Raw genomic sequence first — 20,443 nt, 5'->3', positions numbered from 1 at the left:
AGACCTAGTCTTTACTGTGGCTGTGTTTCTAAGTTTCTTAACAAGCCCATGTTGAAGACATGTTTTAAGTTTTATTTTTATTCCTTAATTTCCTTTCTTTTGCTTCCCCAGTCATTGGTAGAGAGAACTACTTCATTCTAGGACTCTCCAAAGCCATCAGGAGTCTCTCTCTCCCCTCTGCCACCCTTCCTACAACATTCCTTTCTTTACTCTCTCTTGATACTATAGGAATAGCTATTCTACTGTCCTTATTAATTATGAGTGAACAAGATTAGCACCATGGGTACAGTTCTTAAATGTAGCAACACATAAAGTACTAATGACATTCTGCTGTGTGCTTACAATGCAAAAGCAGTAATAACAGGGATGTTAGTGCTAGCTTTTAAAGAAAAGATACTGAATGCTTTATATTGTCTCCTGCATCTACAGCTACATAATTGATATGCATAATTTAACTCTGTTTTACACGAGTGTATCTGGTTACTATGTCTACTTATAGATGTAGCTTATTATTATATACATTTAGAGATGTTTGATGTACTAGCTGAAATTTTATTTCCACATACCTCTGTGGGAGTCTGTTGAGCCTTCTTTTCAGATTTTGGCAAATCTTTGCTTCCTCTTCTCTTTAAAGATAGCTGAAATAAAGCATGAATAGATTTAGTGTGGTAAACTAAAATTTTAATTCAATTTTATATTTTTAAGTGTCCTAATTTCCTATGATAAAACCAAGCCAAATGAAAAAACCAAGCCAAATGAAAAGTGTTAGTTTAATAGCCATAAGGGAGGGAAAAAAACCCAAACCAGATAGATTTAGATATATTTTACTCTGGAAGGGGATATATATCACAATAGAAGAGTAGCTGACAATTATCAAGTTGATTTGAGAAATACAGGAAACCTACTATAAAAATGCAGAAAAGCAATTTGGAGAAAATTTAGATCGATAACTCAATATATTATATTATTCAAATGAAAGAAATCCTTGTTAGCATTCTACATCATTAAAGAAAAAAAAAGGAATATGGTATTATTTGCAGTTGGACTTAGGTTGTTATAAGCTTATAAAGACAAACTTTCAGTGGATTTATGTAGAATTTGAAGAATTTCATTCTTTCCTCACCACACATGCATGTAGACAAACATAATACACATGTTCATATACAATCTTCCACACACATGTAATACAGTAGGGAATAGTAGGGGTTATAGTAAAATGGAGATGGCATGCTCCATCTAAAGGAGCCGGCTGAGAGGGAATTAGGAATGTAGGCTTTTTCAAAAGAAGCAGGAGATCTGGATTGTTATGTAAAATCTCCCCCATTTTATTGGCTGGCTCTAATTGAAATTCAAACAAATAACACTTTGTAGGTCAAAAAATACACATCTAGTGTCAAATCCTTTCATGGACCAGCAGTATTGATCTCTGGTGCTCAGTTCCATTTCTCACCACCATTAAAATAAAGTTCCTCTGTATGAATAGTAACTGTATGTATGAATATCTACCATATACCAAATACTGAGCTGGATACACAATTAAATAATGTACCTACCATTAGTAAGCTCACAATTTAGCGTGGGAGACAGGGATGCAAACAAAGTACAAGTTGGCAAATGCCATGCTTTAGGTTCTGTAAAGAAGCGACTTTGTCCTAGTGTGGCATCACCACCATGAGAATAATAGTTGCCACACAGCAGATGTTGAAAAAAATATTCGCTGAACTAAGGAGTGAATATGAAATATGAGATTCTGAGGTCAAAGAGGAGGATGGCGGTACAGGCTGACAGTAAAAGGAGGCACGGTTTCTCTCAAGAGCAGGCTTCATGAATTTGCCAAGAACTGCAAATTAAATTCTTCACATGTTAATTTCTAACCCAGTTCCAGTGTTAAATGCTGGCATACGTTCATGCTGCAACTGCTTTCATTCAGTATAAAAAGGAAACTACAGAGCCAAATGAATAGTCTACGTGGTTATTTATTTCTAGTTCACAGACATTCTCCATGTTGCTTGTATAATTTTCTTAGAAACAGAAGCTGTGGGGACTGATTCACCATAACCAAAAGTGATTTAGGAACCAAGCAGCAAAAACAGTCTCAAGAAAACCAAGAATATAGTGAGCTGAACTAGGGAATCCTGGAACGTTCTGTAGAGGGGCTACCTACAAAGAACCACCTGAGTTTATTTTGTTAAATATTTATGGAATGCTCTTACTTTGAATTTACTCCAATATATGTTTATTTAGCACTTACTAATGCACTTCATAAGGTACCATAATAAAAACAGCACAGTCTCTGCTCATTATGAGGTTCTTGATTTACTTGGCAAATGGTCAGTTCAGTCTGCAATTTAATACAGTGTGATGAAAGCAATGATAATGCAGAAGCAATATTAACTGGCATTGATTGAGGACTAATTCATGTCAAACACTTTATATACATTACCCCAACTAATTCTTAAAACACCCGTTTAGTCTCATGTTGCAGATGGTAACACTAAAGCTTAGAGAGGTTAACTAGATTATTTAAAGCAGTGGTTCTCAAAGTACGATCCCCAGAACAACATCATCAGTGTCACTTGGTAACTTGTGATAAATGCAAATTCTCGGGACCCATCCTAAAACTACTGAATCAGAAACTCTGGAGATGGGGCCCAGTGAGCCACAGTTTAACCAGCTCTCCAGGTGATTCTGATGCATGATAAACTGTGAGAAGCACTGGTCTAGAGTCACTGCTTGGTAAGTAGCAAAATCAGATCTTGACCCAAGTCTTTCTGATCTTTTATTATTTACTAGAAAACAAAGAAGAAAGGCTTAATCCAGTCTAGGACTGGAGACGGTATGGGGAACTAGAGATGATTTCCAGAAAGAAGTAACAGCTTATCTTGAATCTGGTAGATGAGGACTAACACAGCTGAAGATGGAGAGGAGGGCGAAGGGAAGAACAAAGCATTCCATGGAGAAAGACCATTTCTGGAACACAAAGATATTTGGGATGGCTGCAACAAAGTGTGAGGAGAGGGTGACATGGGATTTACTATCAGATCTTGAAGGACATTGAATAAAGTTTGGATTTTACCTCATCAAGTCAAATTATTGTCCTAAGGTCAATTAGAAGTATTAAGAGGTTTAATTACTAAATTATTAATTTACTAAATTTAATTATCCAATTAATTAGAATAAATAATTAAATCATAATGATTAAATTACATTATTAGATTAGTTAAATTTAATCATTAAAGGAGTATCTATAATCATATTGTCATAGAAGAAATACAAAGACACAAAGGTGGCAGTCCAAATGACCATGAGGTAAAGGGATGACATGCAAGTGAAATGAGGGAAAGTATGCTCTGGTTCTGAGAACTTTTTGGGAGGTTTTTGTTTTTCATTCACTCCATATATATTTGTTGGGTTCTGGCATATATACGGTACAGTATGGTTATACAAATATGAGAAATATTTTACTCTCCTCCCAAAGAGCTAACTGTTTATGATGGTAAAAAGAATGCAGATAATTAGCTAAAACAGTAGACAGAATTAACTGCATTTATGAATAAAGAACAAACAAACGAGAGAGCAAAGAAACAGCTCTGATTCCAGATGTGGAGAAATCAGAGAAAATCATCCAAGAGCGCTGACCTTTGAAGGATGTGCAACATTTCAACAGACATAAAACCAAGTAAACAGCAAGGGCAAAGGTGTGGAGGAATAAGCGTGCCTTACAGATGAATGGAGACAGAGACACTATAGAGATGGGGTAGAAGAAGACGCTTCAGGGACTGAGGTCAGCTTGCCGAGATGAGAAATTTAGATTTTATCCTGTGGGCAATGTTAAAATGAGCCCTCTAAGTTAATACAGGAGAAATGCTGAAACTAGGCCATCCTTTCTTAAGAGGCATTTTCTATTTTACTTTTATTTAAACATCACTCAAGTGGTGTGTCAAACTCAAATAAAGCTCTGAGAGAAGGTTTCCCCCTAAATAAAAATATATTGCCTTTAAGGAACCCCCAGGACTACCTGTACCTTTAAGTATCACATTTAAATTTTCAATAAATATTTAATCATCTTTTCGTATTCCTGTAAGTTTTTATTAACTTTCTGACTCCAATGAAACAAAGATGAGAGATTCATTTGGGAAGAGAAAGCTGGAGAAATAAGGTAAGTCTAAACAGTCTCTTTCCCATGAGGATAAAATTTTGTCACCTCCCCCCAATCATCCCATCCCACGTTCATGCACTAAATCTAGGAACCTCTATAAGGGGACCAGTTTAGGAGGCTAGAGCTAAATCTCACATTTTCATCTTTGTTCTCAAAGTAGGCACTTCAGGTGGCTCTCTAGATAAATATGTTGAAAACATGACTTGTCCACATCTTAATCCTTTGCATTCCCATCCTCAGCTATCCAAAAGAGACTGCTGTTCTTTTTATCCACGTGAAGGCCAGGAATTAGAGTTTTACCAAAAATTGTTTGCACAGCAATTATATAAATTGGATTTGTGTTCTAAAATGTTTTGAGACTGACTTTCTTCCTCGATTAAAATTTGGTACACTTCTTAATATGTGATCTCTTTGTGTTTTTAGCAATTAAACAACAGAGACGAACCTGTCTAAAATGTTATTTTTATACATATTATTTGTACAAAAATCTCCTGTTTTTGTTTTTCGTTTTTCAATATATCTATTTATTTATTTATTATGGCTGTGTTGGGTCTTAGTTTCTGTGCGAGGGCTTTCTCCAGTTGCGGCAAGCGGGGGCCACTCTTCATCGCGGTGCGCGGGCCTCTCACTATCGCGGCCTCTCTCGTTGAGGAGCACAGGCTCCAGACGTGCAGGCTCAGTAGTTGTGGCTCACGGGCCTAGTTGCTCCGCGGCATGTGGGATCTTCCCAGACCAGGGCTCGAACCCGTGTCCCCTGCATTGGCAGGCAGATTCTCAACCACTGCGCCACCAGGGAAGCCCCTCTCCTATGTTATTAATAAAATTAAAGAGGGATCCATTTATACAGTGATTAAATCAAGAAGGAAACTGTAACTGTATTAATATAGGATTTATGGAGCACTAAATGTGTGCCATGTACTTCCCTAAGTACTTAATATGTATCCATTCATTTAATCTTACCAGTCTTAGGAGTTTGCCACCATTATCCAAAGCACACAAAGGATAAACCACTTAGCTAGCAAGTGTTAGAGCCAGGATGTAAGTTATCCAGTTTCACAGCTTTTGCTCTAAACAATTACATCCCACTGCTACTCCAAAAGAAGTAAAGTAGAGGGTTATATTATTTCTGGGCATATCCTTCTGTATGCTATTACATCATAGCTGCATGGGTTTGAGGCAGTAGTTTACATATATTACACACGAGCAATGTATTTTTCTATTGTCAACACAAAAGTCAGCAGAAGTGACATATACACTCACTGGTTCTCACAGTCATCCTGTGAATGCTTGCGACTTCAGGGTGACATTGGAAGTGAGGCATGGGGATTTCTGACTGAAGGCTGGAGGTAAACTGAAAGAGCCAGGAACTCTGGCTCTGCTACTGTATGAATGTTTGTGTCTCCTCAAAATTAATATGTTGAAATCCTAATGCCTAAGATGGTGGTAACAGGAGGTAGGACCTTTGGGAGGTGCTTAGATCATGAGAGTGGAGCCCTTAAGAATGGGATTAGCGCCCTTTTAAAAGAGACCCCACGGAGCTCTCGAGCCTCTTCCGCCATATGAGTATACAAGTTTGTGACCTGGAAGAGGGCTCTCACTTGGCCATGCTGGCACGCTGAGCTGGGACTTCACAAACTGTGAGAAATAAATTTCTGTTGTTTATAAGCCAACCAGTCGGTGGGATTTTGTTATAGCAACCCATTTTGAAAGGGAACAGGAGAGGCTCTTCTCCCTAGAAGTCCTCCTCCTTGCCTTGTGTTACATCCTTGACACCTGGCAGAGGAGGGGCAGGTAAGAGCACCCAGAGATCCTGCCCATGACCACATTCTCCACCCTCTCCCCTACACGTATGAGGCAGGGTCCCAAGCTTTATACAAGACATGATCTTGAGGAGCAAAGGGAACGTGGGTGAAGGAGGCATGCTAGGATGATCAGGTCTTGTTACTCTTCTCTGGCAAACCTTCCAGTGGTTTTCCATCTCGCTCAGTCTGAGCCATGCTTTACTAAGGCACAGGAGACCTTGACTACACACTGGATTTGTCCTGGTAACATTTTAAAAAGACATGACCAGGCTTCAACCCAGACAAATTTCAATAGATTCTGGGGTTGGGCTCAGGAATTTTTTCCTAGCTCCCACAGTGGGTAAAATGTACAGCTGGCTCTGAACCACAAGCCTGCTCTATGTGGTCAGCCCTGCCCCCCACCCCAAACAAGCTCTCCAACCTCATCCCCACCTCACTCCTCCTCTGCTTTCCCGGCTCCAGTGTCACCAACATCCTTGTGGTTCCTCAAACATGCCAAGCATGCTCCAGATGGGGCCTTTCCTCTGCCTGCAACACTCTTCCTTCATACACTCTCACCACCCACTCCCACAGCTCATTCAGGGTCCCTAATTAGAGAGACCTTCCCAGACCACTCTGTATAAAAAAACAGGTAAAAGTCCCTACAAAATACCTCCTCTACTCTCTTGCTCCACACACTCCTTGTCTTCCTAACCCCGCTTTACTTTTCTCCAGACCTCCTCTCACCCTCTGACTTGTGTATCTGTTTCATGTCTGTCTCATTCTGGAATGTGAGCTCCACCCATGCAGGACCTTTGTAACGTTCTGTGATAGCTCTGGCTCTTAGAAATATACCTGGCACAAAGTAGTTACTCTGACAATGTCAGTTGGATGAGAAAATAGCTACTTCAACCTTATTTTTTACCTAGATTTGTTTTTGAAGCATCCTAATCCAAGAAATTGGTAGGTTAAAACAAACAAGTCCATTTTAAAAGTTCCATTTAAAGCTTAAAAAAACAAAGTGTCTCAACCTTTTCAACAAAAAGACTAAAGAGTAAAAAATGTATGAGCTGAAAAGTATTTAAAATGGGACATAGGATACACCTTTGTTCTGTTCTAATACTTTTTTTGATTTTTACCAATTCACCTTCCCAGCGTGATAAATTAAGATTCTAGGTCTCAAAACCATTTTGTAAAGGATATTTGGTACCAACACTCTTTGATGGCCTATCTGCCTTTGTGGCTTCTTCGCATCAGCACCTCTCCAACAGTTTCTCTTCTGTCCCTGGCCCTGGAAGTCTACAGAGTCTCTGCTTCTCTTCCTGCCCTCAAGCCCGGATCAAGACACTCTTCTCCAAAGTGCATTCTTAAGTGACCTCTTCTTAGCTCTCAGTCGTGGAAGGAACCAAGTCAATGACTCTCCATGCTCTTTCACTTTCCCTAGCCTTGGGGAAACATCAATGTGATAATTCTTATGTGAACTAAGTTACTTTCCATGTAATATAATTCACCAAGGATCTACAAAACATAATCTGGAAATTATGGGCATAAAGGAACCTAACCTTTGGGTTCCTACCAGTGTCTCTTATACATTAGACTTAAGACTTTATTAGTGATAAAGGCTTTCCACAGTGAAACCGTTTACAAAACTGGCTGTATTTTTCCCCTCCCAGTAAATAGTCCATTTACAATGTGCCCCATTAAGAGGCAGAGTCTTTTTCTGCACCTCTTCAAACTGGGCTGGCCTTGTGACCCGCTTTGACCAATAAAATACAGTAGGAGTAAAATGTGGTAGGAAAGATGACATGCTAGTTCTGACTCTACCCTCAAGAGATCGTGCACATTTCTGCTCATTCTCTCTTGGAAACATGCTCCCCCCCCCCCGCCATGTGACAAGTCTGGGATAGCCTGCTGGATGAAAAGAGTCACATGGCCTAGTTATTCCCATTGTCCTAGCCAACAGCCAGCCAACTCCCAGAAGTAGAGCCTCCCAACTGACTGTCAGCAAACCACAAATATATTTGGGGACCCAAATGAGACCAGAATAATCCATACAGAGGGCAAAAGAATTAGGCAAATAAATGACTGTTTCATGCCACTAAGTTTTGTGATAGTTTGTTGCACATAAAAAGCTATTACATTTACCAAATATTTTTCATCATTGAGTTTGAAAAATATTCAGTTGATATTTATTAAAAAGAATCCTTTATTCAAATCCCAGAAAAGCAAAAGACATACATAAAAGGCCAGGAAAAAGAGCTGAAGGAAGGATCAGAAAACATAGGAAAAAAAGAAAGTCAATGTACTTTCTTTGTTTTTATTTTTCCCCTATTTTTGTCAATATTTTGATTCCATAAAATATTTTTTTAATAAAACTGAGCTTTAAATAAGTTATCATAAAAGCTTACCTTTCAGTTCTAAAATGCAGATGCTTCTCTTAAGATGCTTCTTTTAATAGAAGAAGGTGTTTAATTAGCACTGAAGGCGTGATACAAGTTAAATGCTAATAAAGTTCATCCTAACAGTCAAGCTTAATACAGGGTCTGGCTCAGCACATTTTTGAAGTACTTCTTCTATTTGAACTTAGCTTTTATCCTTCCTTTTTCAGAAGAAGTGATGTACACATCTTTACAGTGCTTCCCTCAATCTAGGTTTCTAATTTATATCTGTCAATTTTATTTGTCCTTTTGTTTCTATAGTTTTCTTAGGCAAGGGAAGAAAAATAATTTTACAAAACTTCCTAATTAAGTCAATTTACAGAGTTGAAACATAAAAAAATCAAAGAAAGCTGTATTGAGAAAATTCTCAATTGCATTTTGAGGACTAGATTTCCCAAACTCCTACTGATTGTTAGTTTAAAAGGCCAGAATTTAGAAAAGAATAGAATAGAGAAGAGAGGAAAAGAAAGTTGTCATTAATAAATCTATTCCAAGAAACAACTTTGGAAGATTTGGGGAAGAAAATTAATCAACTGTTTAAATCTGGGATTTGTTCCCAGAAAATACTAATAAATAAAAACTGAATTTTTCATTCTTGGGTAAGATGAATATTATCTTCTGAATATTATCACAGAGGTACATGTCACACATGGAGAGGTGTATCTGGCATACAGAAGTGTGTGTCATGGAGGTGGAGACCCACATCTGCAAGAATAAATCAACCGTCTTCTGCCAGAAGGTTATCTTTTCCTTCTGTCCCATAAGCCCAGGCCCCTTCTGAGTTATGAGGCTTCAAAACTTATTTTTTCTTACCTACAGTGAATGCCTAAGTAAACACTTTTAAAAGCTGGAAAAGCTAGTTTTCTGCTCTACTTCGAACCAATGCCAAATTGAAATAGCTGGGATCATGTTCTTTGTTATTTAAAGGGTTTTTTTTAAAATAAAAGAATCCAATGAATTTTCCTTTTCTTGGCTCCTTCATCCTTCTCCCTTTGTGCTGATGCAGATATCCACAGCAGAGGTCAGACTGACTATAGAGTTGTATAAATTCTTTATTGCTAAAGAATATTAATGCGTGAATTTTGTAGAGCATGCTATCAAACCAAGCCACCAATGAAAGAGAAAACATTAGAACTTTTGCCTATGTGGGAGTCAGGATTATCTCCTCAGGGCCACATGGCTTTGAGTGGCTCTAGAGTTGCATAGTGTCTTTCCTTTTTAAAAGTCATTCTTGGGTGCCAATCATTATTTTAGATCTCTTCTGCTCTCTTCCTAGAATATTGCTTGTTACTAGTGCTTAAATGTTGTTAGATTGGAACTCACTTTCCATAATTAGTACAGTGAAATTTAGGTAAGCCAGAAACTTGAAAAGCAAAATATTGAACTTAACTCCAGAAAATCCAAAAGGTCTGAAGGACCATGTGATGTCAGAAGGGAAAAAAATGAAGGTTTCTCTCATTAATGGGATGTGGTTGCTATAGAACTAGAGGAAATGAAATTGGGAGGAAACTGGAGATAATACTATAGTAGTTGGGGCTTATAAAATCTTTGTAAAAAACAGCCCTTTTAAAAGTTAGGTTTGGACCCAATAATTGCCTGCCTTCCATTGTGTGCCTTATACTATATGACCAAACACCTCCGGTTCCTTAGACAGAATTAGTCTCTGTATTCTCTAAGCTACTTGAAGATATTCAAAGGGTTCAAGGCTACTGGTGAGAGAGTTTCTGATACTAGAATCTCTTACATCATTTTAGAAATCCTCTATTGGAGTAGGGTGTAGGTTGTTAGAAGGTCTTCCAAATTATCAATAATAAACTGATCCCCAAACAAGACCACCTTGTTTTAAAAAAGCAAAGGCAACATGATAAGAGTGCTTCTCTGATATTCATATCACATATTACACTTGGATAGGTATATCCTGAAAAGGCCTCAGAAAGTCCTGCACAAATGAATAGATACAGGACTGGAAGCTTTCTCATTTGAGACTATTTTTTTTAAACCTGAGAGCCTGGTTAATGACTTTTGAAGTAATAATCACTAAAAAATTATTTTATGTCTTAGATACTTGCTCCACAGTAAATGTATGCTTACTAAGCGATGAATGTCATCAGCAAATGCGGAGATTTATATTCCCTTCTAATTTGCTCTAGTTAATGAATTGAGTTCTAAGCACCACTGCACTTAGTAATTAAAATGCATTTAGAAAATTACGGCTGGGCAGTGAAAGCAGTTTCTTATGGCTTTTCTCTATAATAAGGCAAAGAAAAAAATCGTGGCCAGCATTTGTACGTTAAAATAATGATTTGTCCAGTTTTTATATTGTGTATCGACCAGCTTCTACTTAATTAATGCAGTGATATTAACATCATTTTTGTATCAACTTTAGAATCTTGTAAGAAATATGTTTGAAGTGCCATTAAAGATGACAGGATGCTAAGGGGTAGGTATTACACAGGTGCTTTAAAATTATTCTTTACACAATCACACATTTAGATATTTAGTGATAAAATTTCAAAGGTCAGAGTATTCAGTAATTCCCAAAATGCACTTTGGAGGCGGGGGAGTAGAAGCAAGTTTCTGGGATAATTCCTAAACTAAGTTAAAAAGTGATAGCCCATAATTGTGCTTTAAAATTTTTGGAATTAGTTGCTAAATTTTAAAATGTGGACAGTTTACATTTTAAAAATTAAGATTTCTAGTTTCAGTTGAAAAATTGGAAGACCTGGTAAAGTTGGGTCCTGATTATGGCGTGGCAACCTTGGATTGGAACTGACTACTGAGACATACATACAATATCCATTTAGCCCCATCACTCAGCACAGATAGCCTCACTCATTCATATAACCTGTCTGACCCCCGAGTGACCGCGGAATGATCAAACTCTGCTCTGGACTGCTAAGGTCACATATGTGGAAGGAGCCCAAGAAACTCAATCTTCCATTCAGTACCTTACAGGAATGCTTTCTATACCACCTAGACCCTGCCTGTGCTCTTCCAGGAGCTCGCTTCAATAGGTGGCAGGCAATACAATCCCTTTACAAATGGCTCTAAAGGATAAAATGTCTTTATTTTCATCTCAAATCCACTTAAAGTAGAAATCACTTAAAGTGATTCAAAGAATAAATCTACCTTATCTTCTATATTAAATCCTTTCATTTAGAACGGAGTGATCACATCTCAAGTATTTTCTTCTCCAGTCTGTATATAATCCCCAGTACTTCTAAGCATTCATCATATGACATGGTTTCATGTCTAGCTTATAGTCAGCTTAACTCCCTAAGCCTTTTTTGTGTAAATGGCTATGAATATATTTCTCTCCTTTTTGTATTGGTGTAAATTTTAAAAAATCAAATTGTAAGATATCACATTTATTCATATTAAATTTCATTATTAATTTGGGTTTACTGGTCTAGTATGCTAACAATTTTTTTTGTTCTGTCCTTGCCTGTATTTTTCTTGATTGCTACAAAAGAGGATTCTGCCTACATATTCTTTTATTAGAGTATAATAGGTATGTACTAGACATGTAGTTGAAATAACATGAAAACATTTATAAATACAGCATGCCAATCACAATCTCTGTAACTTCAATCCATGCACCAAGTAAAAATCATGAATAAAGTATAATCATAGAATATTTTCTCTACAAGTCTTAAATGGACTGGAAAAAAATCTTGTTTCCATGGTTGAATTCAATGATAATCAACTTATTCCTGGGAAATTGGCCTTTTACCATTTTTAAAGATAGAGAAAGTAGAGGCAGAAGTAATTGGTTTTAAAAAAATTCACAGAGTGTATTTAAAAGCAAAGAACCAAATCCAAACTTTTAAAAGCAAATAATACATCCACAGACTGTGTTTTGTTTGCATGTATACATGCACATTCATAGAGAAAGTGACTATGAGTGTGGGTGTATGTCTATGTGCATATATGCATATGTAAATATCTGTGTGTATGCATCGGACCATGTGAGAGTATGTGCACGTGTACACATGTATGTGTTTTAGGTCCTGGAAAGAATTTCAGCACATCTTAAAAATTGCTCAGTGAACTCTAAAACACAAAGATAGAATCTCTGTAACCTCTATCCATATACCAAACACATAGTTTGAAATCTATTAGAGATATGAGAACACATGCTCACTGAAATAAGTTATAATCTTATTTTACTTTATATTAAGGGATATCTTGATATCCTTTGGAAGTGTACTGTTTTTGATCAAATCAGCTCATTTCAAAGTTACTTTGGAATAAATGGAAAATCACTAAATTTCTGAAATTTTAATTTGAACAAAAACAAGTACCATATTTTAGGCTAAATAAATTTACTTAATTCCTTAATACAGTGTTACAAGAATGCACACATATTCACACACATCTTCTTTAGACATGAGAGCAACTTAACAGCTACACACACATTAGTCCCTTTATAAATAATAAATAAGTACCTGGAAGATACATGCATGAACATAGAGCATGAGCTATCACCGGAATAGGAATAAAATATTCCATATATTAAGGAAGTTATGGAAAGTAATCACAGATGAACCAGATTCATTTCCTAACGTATTATTTTTTAAAGAAAATTTATACCCTGTTCACTGTTACTCTAATTAAAAGAATTTGGGATAACATGACATGAAGCTATCTCTTTCTTCCTATTAAAATATACTTGAAGGCAAAGACTAAAATGTACATGCAGTAAGACTGGAAACTAAGATTAATGGTCAAGCATTTGTCAGAATCTGAGAAAATTTTCCTTCAATGATAGCATCAGTGGAATTCAACAAAGAAATACTGTATCTTATATGTAGCCTTTATGGTCTGAAACAAAAGAATTGGAGCTGCAAATCAATCAGGACTAGGCATCCCTGTTTCTTAAAAGTTAAACACAAATTTGCCATATGACTCAGCAATTCCACTCTTAAGTATATACCCAAGAAAAATGAAAACTTATATTCACCAAGGACTTGCACAAGAATATTGTTAAGCATTATTCATAATAGCTCAAATGGGAACAACCTAAATGTCCACTTACTGATAAGTAGATACATAAAGTGTAGTATCCATGTAATAGAATACTATTCAGCAATAAAAAATGAACTACTGATACATGATATGACACAGATGAGCCTCAAAAACATTATGTTAAGTGAAAGAAGCCAGGCAGAAATCATACATTGTATGATTTCGTTTATATGAATGTCTAGAAAAGGGAAGTCAATAGATATAGTTAGTAGATTAGCGGTTGGGGATTAACAGTAAATGGGCATGAGGGATCTTACAGAGGTGATAAAACTGTTCTAACACCGATTTATTGTAATAATTGTGCAACTTGGAAAATTTGCTGAAGAAAAAAACATTGAATCGTACAGCTGGAATGGGTTAACTATATCAGGGGTCCCCAATCCCCGGGCCACAGACTGATACAGGTCTGTAGCCTGTTAGGAACCGGGCTGCACAGCAGGAGGTGAGCAGCCGAGTGAGCGAAGCTTCATCTGTATTTACAGCCGCTCCCCCATCGCTCACATTACCGCCTGAGCTCCACCTCCTGTCAGATCAGTGGCGGCATTAGATTCTCATAGGAGCGTGAACCCTACTGTGAACTGTGCATGCGAGGGATCTAGGTTGCACGCTCCTTAAGAGAATCTAATGCCTGATGATCTGAGGTGGAGCTGAGGCAGTGATGCTAGCGCTGGGGAGCAGATGCAAATACAGGTTATCATTAGCAGAGAGGTTTCACTGCACAGAGACCATAATAAATCAGTTGTTTGCAGACTCATATCAAAGCCCTATCAGTGAGTGGCAAGTGACAATTAAGCTGCATCTTACGGAGTAGACTGGACATAAGCAACACACTTCGGGTGTCACTGTCTCCCATCACCCCCAGACGGGACCATCTAGTTGCAGGAAAACAAGCTCAGGGTTCCCACTGATTCTGCATTATGATGAGTTATATAATTATTTCATTATATATTACAAGGTAATAATAATAGAAATAAAGTGCACAATAAATGTAATGTGCTTGAATCATCCCGAAACCATACCCCCCTACCCTGGTCCATGGAAAAATTGTCCTCCACGAAACCAGTCCCTGGTGCCAAAAAGGTTGGGGACTGCTGAACTATATGATATATAAAACATACCTCAATAAAGTTATTAAAAAAAAACCCAAACAACTAGGCAGCCAACACTTCTACATCCCTACTTTCCCCAATACATGCAAAAATATTGCACAAGCTCTACTTTACCATGTATCTGGAGAAATGGCCTGGCCCCTTTGCGATCAGCAGCTCTCTGGTTATTAAAACTCCAAAACAAGTAGGAACCAAGTAGGGAAGGAGCTAGATAATTAATTGTGCAATGAATCAAGAGAATCATGGGTAGAAGCATAGACAGAAAAGCCTTCGGGGCACCTATATTGGGGTTTATTGTTTTTCTTACACTAAAGTAGGCAAAGAACAACTACAAGCTGCTTCAAATGTTTCTAAGATTCAAATTTTCCTCATAGTCAGTGTGCCTGAGTGCTGCAGTAGTAGACTTTCCTATGTTCTTTCAGAATAGGCCAAAAAGATGAATGTCTACTAGCCAACAGAAATTGGGCTGGAGTTGTGCATATCAAGTTGCACCGCAGCTTTGGATCTGAGAACCGGCACTGAGGGGGACTAAGAAAAAGTTACACAGTGAGTGTCTTGAGCCAAGATTGAATTTAAAAAGAAAATCTGACATTCAATGATAACAGTTTCTAAAAAGAAACGAAAATTAGAAAAAGAGACAAAAGTGCATTGGACAAAGACACTTCAATAGGGAAAGGATAGTCTTTTTCACAAATGGTGCTGGGGCAACTGGAACTCCACATGCAAAAAGATGAATTTAGAAACCTAACTCACACCATACACATAAGTTAATTCAAAATTGATCATAGACCTGAGTGTAATTTCTAAAACTAGGAAACTCTTAGAAAAGAAAACCAAACAATAGAATGATTTTCCTGTGGGTTAGGTGAAGATGTCTTAGATGTGACACCAAAAGCACAAGTGATAAAAGAAAAAACATTTATAAATCGGACTTCATCAAAATTTAAAACTTTTGCATTTTAAAAAGCACCATTAAAAAAGTGAAGACAAGCCACAGAAGAAAACATTGCAAATCATACATCTGATAAAAGGCTTGTATCCAGAATATATAAAGAGCTTAAATTTGAACTCAAGAATATGTAGACTAATAATCCAATTCAAAATAAACAGAAAACTGAAAAGACATTGCACAAAAGATATATGAATGGAAAATAAGCACATGAAAAGATGTTCAGTATCATTGGGGAAACACAAATTTAAACCACAAAGGTATCCCACTTAACATTTAATAAAATAGCTATAATAAAAAAGGTAGGTAATAAGTGTTGACAAGGATGTTGATAAATTGGAACCCTCCTCCATTGCTGGTGAGAATGTAAAGTGGTTGGTACAGCCATTTTGAAAAGAAGTTTGGCAGTTTCTTTAAAAAGTTAAACATAAATACATCATATGACCCATAAATTCTACTCTTAGATATCTATTTAAAGATACTGAAACACAGGCCCACACAAAAACTTATATGTGAAGGCTCATAGCAGCATTATTAATAAAAATGGAAAAAAATCCAATGTCCATCAACTAATGAATGGGTAAACAATGTGATGTATACATACATACATATATATATATATACACACACACACACAATGGAGTATTATTTGGAAATAAAAAGGAATGAAGTATTGATACACGCTACAACAAGAATCAAGCTCAAAAACATTAGGCTAATTTGCAGCAACATGGATGGACCTAGAGATTAGCATACTATGTGAAGTAAGTCAGAAAGACAAAGACAAATGCCGTATGATATCACATATGTGGAATATAAAATATGATACAAATGAACTATTTAAGAAACAGAAACAGACTTAGGGTTACCAAAGAGAAAAGGGGTGGGGGAGGGATAAATTAGGAGTTTGGGATTAGCAGATACAAACTACTATAGATAAACAACAAGGTCCTACTGTATAGCACAGGGAACTATATTCAATATCCTGTAATAAACCAGAATGGAAAAGAATATGTATATATATGTATAACTGAATCACTTTGCTGTACAGCAGAAACTAACACATTGTAAATAAACTATACTTTAATAAAAAATAAAACAAAACAAATCAAAACATTAGGCTAAGTGAAAGGAGCCAGTTGCAAAGGCCATATATGGTATGATTACAATTACATGAAATATTCAGAAAATACAAAGCTATAGATGTAGAAAACCTATTAGTGCTCGACTGAGGTCAGGGGTGAGAACAGAAGGTGACTGTAAATGGCCACTAGGAATCTCTGTGCAGTAACAGAAATGTTCAAAAATTGATTATGGAGATGGTTGCACAATTCTGCACATTTACTAAAAAACATTAAATTGTACACTTAAAACAAGTGAATTTATGATATGTAAATTACACCTTAATAAAGCTGTTAAAATAAAATGTATTGGGTCAATTTTAAACAACTATTCAGGGAATTCCCTGGCGGTCCAGTGGTTAAGACTCAGTGCTTTCACTGCTGTGGGCCTGGGTTCCATCCCTGGTGGGGAACTAAGATCCTGGAAGCCATGCGGCACGGCCAAAAAGAAAGAAAGAAAGAAAGAAAGAAAGAAAGAAAGAAAGAAAGAAAAGAAAAGAAAAAGTTCAGATAAAAAGAAAGGAAAAAAACAAAAAAAAGTCTGAATATTATTTTGAAATAATTTTCAAAGTACAGAAAGCAGCTTTGAAAACTGCTTAATATGATAATAAATTCTTAATAATCTTACTCTTAATAAGATAATAAATATAGCCCCTATGAACTAAAAATAGAACGTCTAGAAGAGATTAATCTCTGAAATAGGGAGCTGTTGGGAATAAGAAAATTCACAAAGGACACTAAAATTCAATGCAAAAATTAAATTTTGCACCGGAATCTTTAAAGAGCATGACAGACACAGCAATTAACTCGGTGATATTAAGAACAAACTTGAGAAATCGTCCAACACAGGTGAAAAGGATAAAAAAGGTGAAAGGATGAGAAAAATAGGTATAAGAAGTACAAAGTGAAGAAGATCCTAGGGAAAAAATAGAGCATATGTGATTATCAAGCCTAGACTACAAGAAAGTTCCTCTGAGATAATTAATAAATAGATGTTAATTTTCCAATTAAAGGGTCTATACATTTTGGGTATATTACAAAGACCATCACCTAGATATGCCCTGGCAGTGTTTTTAAACTGGTTATTCTCCTTCAGCTGTCCAGATTCATTCTTGCCCCTTCTCTGCCCTGCTCTGTACTTTGAGAAGCTGACCTTTGGAGACCGTTTTATCCAGGCTCCCTCCCCTATCAGTTACCTTCTACTTGGGTTTGGCCAATTGAAGGCACTGGCAGAAATGCTGAGGGAGAGAGGGCAGGAAGAGAGAGAGTTCAGGGGGATTCTCCTTGCTCCCTCACTTTTTTCAACACCACATCTTAGTAGTAGCTAAGACCCCTCCAGATGACAGCTCCCACTAGGTGGATCCTCTCCACAGTTCCAGCTTTCACTGGCCCCTGTAACACGATGGCCTCAGCAACGTCCTCGTCTCTAGAGGTGTTGATGGCTTCCAAGTGTTGTTGCTAGTCTTCTCTGAATGCCTCACCAGCTCAAATTAAGAGTTTGTTCCCTTAATCCTACCTACACCACTGTGAGTAATCCTGTTCATTTGAGCCATCTAGGGTGAATTTTATTTCCTACTAAAGGACACTGATTTATATACAAAGGGTAAAGAAAAATATCCATAAACATGCAGAGAGAAAATAATTTGATATACAAAGGAATCAAAGTCAGACCAATCACACGCTTCTCCACTGCAAAACAAATGCCAGAAGCTAATGGAAAAAAATATATAATATGAGAAGAAAAAATTTTGACTCAAAAATTTCATTCTGCATTCCTATGGGAAGTCAACCAAATGCTAACTGGTTGTATTAAAGCTGTTTGCTATATATTAAAAAAAAAAAAAAAAAAACTCAAAGTTAACACTAGTAGAATTAAAAATATCTTTAAAATATCTTTAGAACTTTTTAAAAATTTATCTTCTGAATCATTGTAGAACATAATTATTCTAATTTAGCCATATCTCTAAGTAAATGAATTTGATAATTGCATTTTATCCTTGAAGGACAATACTTTCCATATAACAGATCCTCCTAAATACAAACAGATGGCTACCGTTTCATAAAGTTCTATGAAAACCCTTTCTTCCATGTGCAAGGAGGCAGTGGATATAATCACACACCAACATATTAGTCACTCATTATGCACTTGAATGCAATAATCACTTGGGCTGTCTAATTATTTCTACTATTATTCAAGGCTCTTGGCCAATGTAAGAATGCTTACTTTGTGAAGGAAAGAAAAAATAATGTACTTAATTTTATTTACCACTATGATTGATTGGCTAGACAAATTAGAAATAACTGAGCTAGCCAGAAGATGAATATAGAACACTTTGAATTTTAATTTTAAGCGCTTCTGAGTTGTCATGTTTAATATAGATGGCTCCATTAAGTAAAATATATAAGTATAAAATGGAAAATGTCAGGAGAGTAGCTAAATGACATCTTTAAATGTCATCTTCAAATGTCATTTATCATCTGGATAAAGATCACTTTAACTGACCCTGAAATGTAAAAATGGAATCAGAACAGACATTAAATAAGTGACTGTATTTCCATTAAAATGCAATCAAGTATAAAATATTCAATATATGACTGAATTTTAAATTTGGAAAATACTTCCTAATATACAGTGAAATTGCATGTTATATTTACTCAAACGTAATACAAGTATTGGAAAACAGAGGAACCAAGTAAATTCTAATTTTAGGAGCTAAAGCTGGGCTCCTCTGACAGCAATCATGTCTTCTTAAACACTGCTTCTCTTGCCTGTGCATTTATTGATAGTTTTTGTATGTATTAACGGTGTGTGTGTGTGAATTAAATGAAATATGGTTCTTAAATTCAGAGAGCATAGAATTTAGCTGTGGAGTCAACAAAAGCTACAGAACAATCTAAAGTATCTCGTGCTTGAATACAAGAGCCCTCTTCTCCCTGCTAAGATGTTTCTTTTTAAGAAGCATGTTTATAGGGCAGCAAAGGTAGGAGAGAAACATTTATCCAGACAAATTAGCGCTGTTAGCGCTGTCGATGGATGCAGGGGCAGACAGTGCAGCCTCGTTGTAAGCACGTCCCCAAAACCATTGCAAATGTGAGCTAATGGATGGTGAAGCAGCAAGGACTAAGGACAGGCCCCATGCCTCATGCCTCAGGACAGACAGAAGTTAGAATGCTTCCACAGTGAAGCTAGGTGTAAGGGTGAACTTCAGAAAGTAGCAGACATTCATGGGAAAAGAGAAAGCAAAAGTGTTTCAAAGGCCTGTATAAAAGAACAAGTGCCCTAAATAGATCTAAAGTTTCAATCTCATGGACTTAAAATTTCTTTCTAGGAGTTGTCTTAATCAGCTAATCTAGAGCTATGTGATAATAATAATATTATCACATATTATATTATTATACTAACAACAACAAAATCTGATGTCTATGTCATACCTTACAGTTTTTCAAGCACTTTTACCCATGTTACCTCCTGTTATCCTTGTGAATAGACTGGATAGGGAAAATATTTATTTTCCTTTAAGAGGTGATTAAATTGAGAATCAGCCATTAAATAACCTATCTGAAGTAACACAGGTATTAAATCTGTAAAACGAAGAGCCAGGATCAACAGACCTGAAAACATTTTTCTAGCTTTATGTTCTTAGTTGTTTTTGTTTTTGTTTTCTTTTCCTCCAAAGAGTCCCTTTTTGTGAGGTAAAATAGATTTTTCCTGTAGACACACCTTGGAAGTATTCTCTCAAAGCCTGCCCAGAACAGTCCCTAAATGTGTGCTAGAGGTATAGAACTTAAAGATTCTAGGAGTACTGAGGTCCCTACCGAGGGCAGGTCATGTGTGGGTCAGGAAGAAGACGGAAGGGG

At 36.6% G+C, this 20,443-nt stretch overlaps 1 protein-coding gene across 2 annotated transcripts in view; it reads right to left on the bottom strand.

Moving 5' to 3' along the window:
• The window catches only part of MTCL3 (MTCL family member 3), a 53,888-nt gene that overhangs the window by 7,423 nt on the left and 26,022 nt on the right, over positions 1-20,443 (bottom strand). For both annotated transcript variants that reach the window (XM_082474549.1, XM_082474550.1), the window contains exon 5: positions 567-638. In XM_082474549.1, the coding sequence (XP_082330675.1) occupies positions 567-638 (72 nt within the window). The remainder of the gene's footprint in view (positions 1-566; positions 639-20,443) is intronic.

The sequence above is a fragment of the Balaenoptera physalus genome, assembly GCF_965194825.1.
Source record: "Balaenoptera physalus genome assembly, chromosome: 9".
Taxonomy (NCBI): domain Eukaryota; kingdom Metazoa; phylum Chordata; class Mammalia; order Artiodactyla; family Balaenopteridae; genus Balaenoptera; species Balaenoptera physalus.
This window is presented reverse-complemented; position numbering and strand designations above follow the sequence as displayed.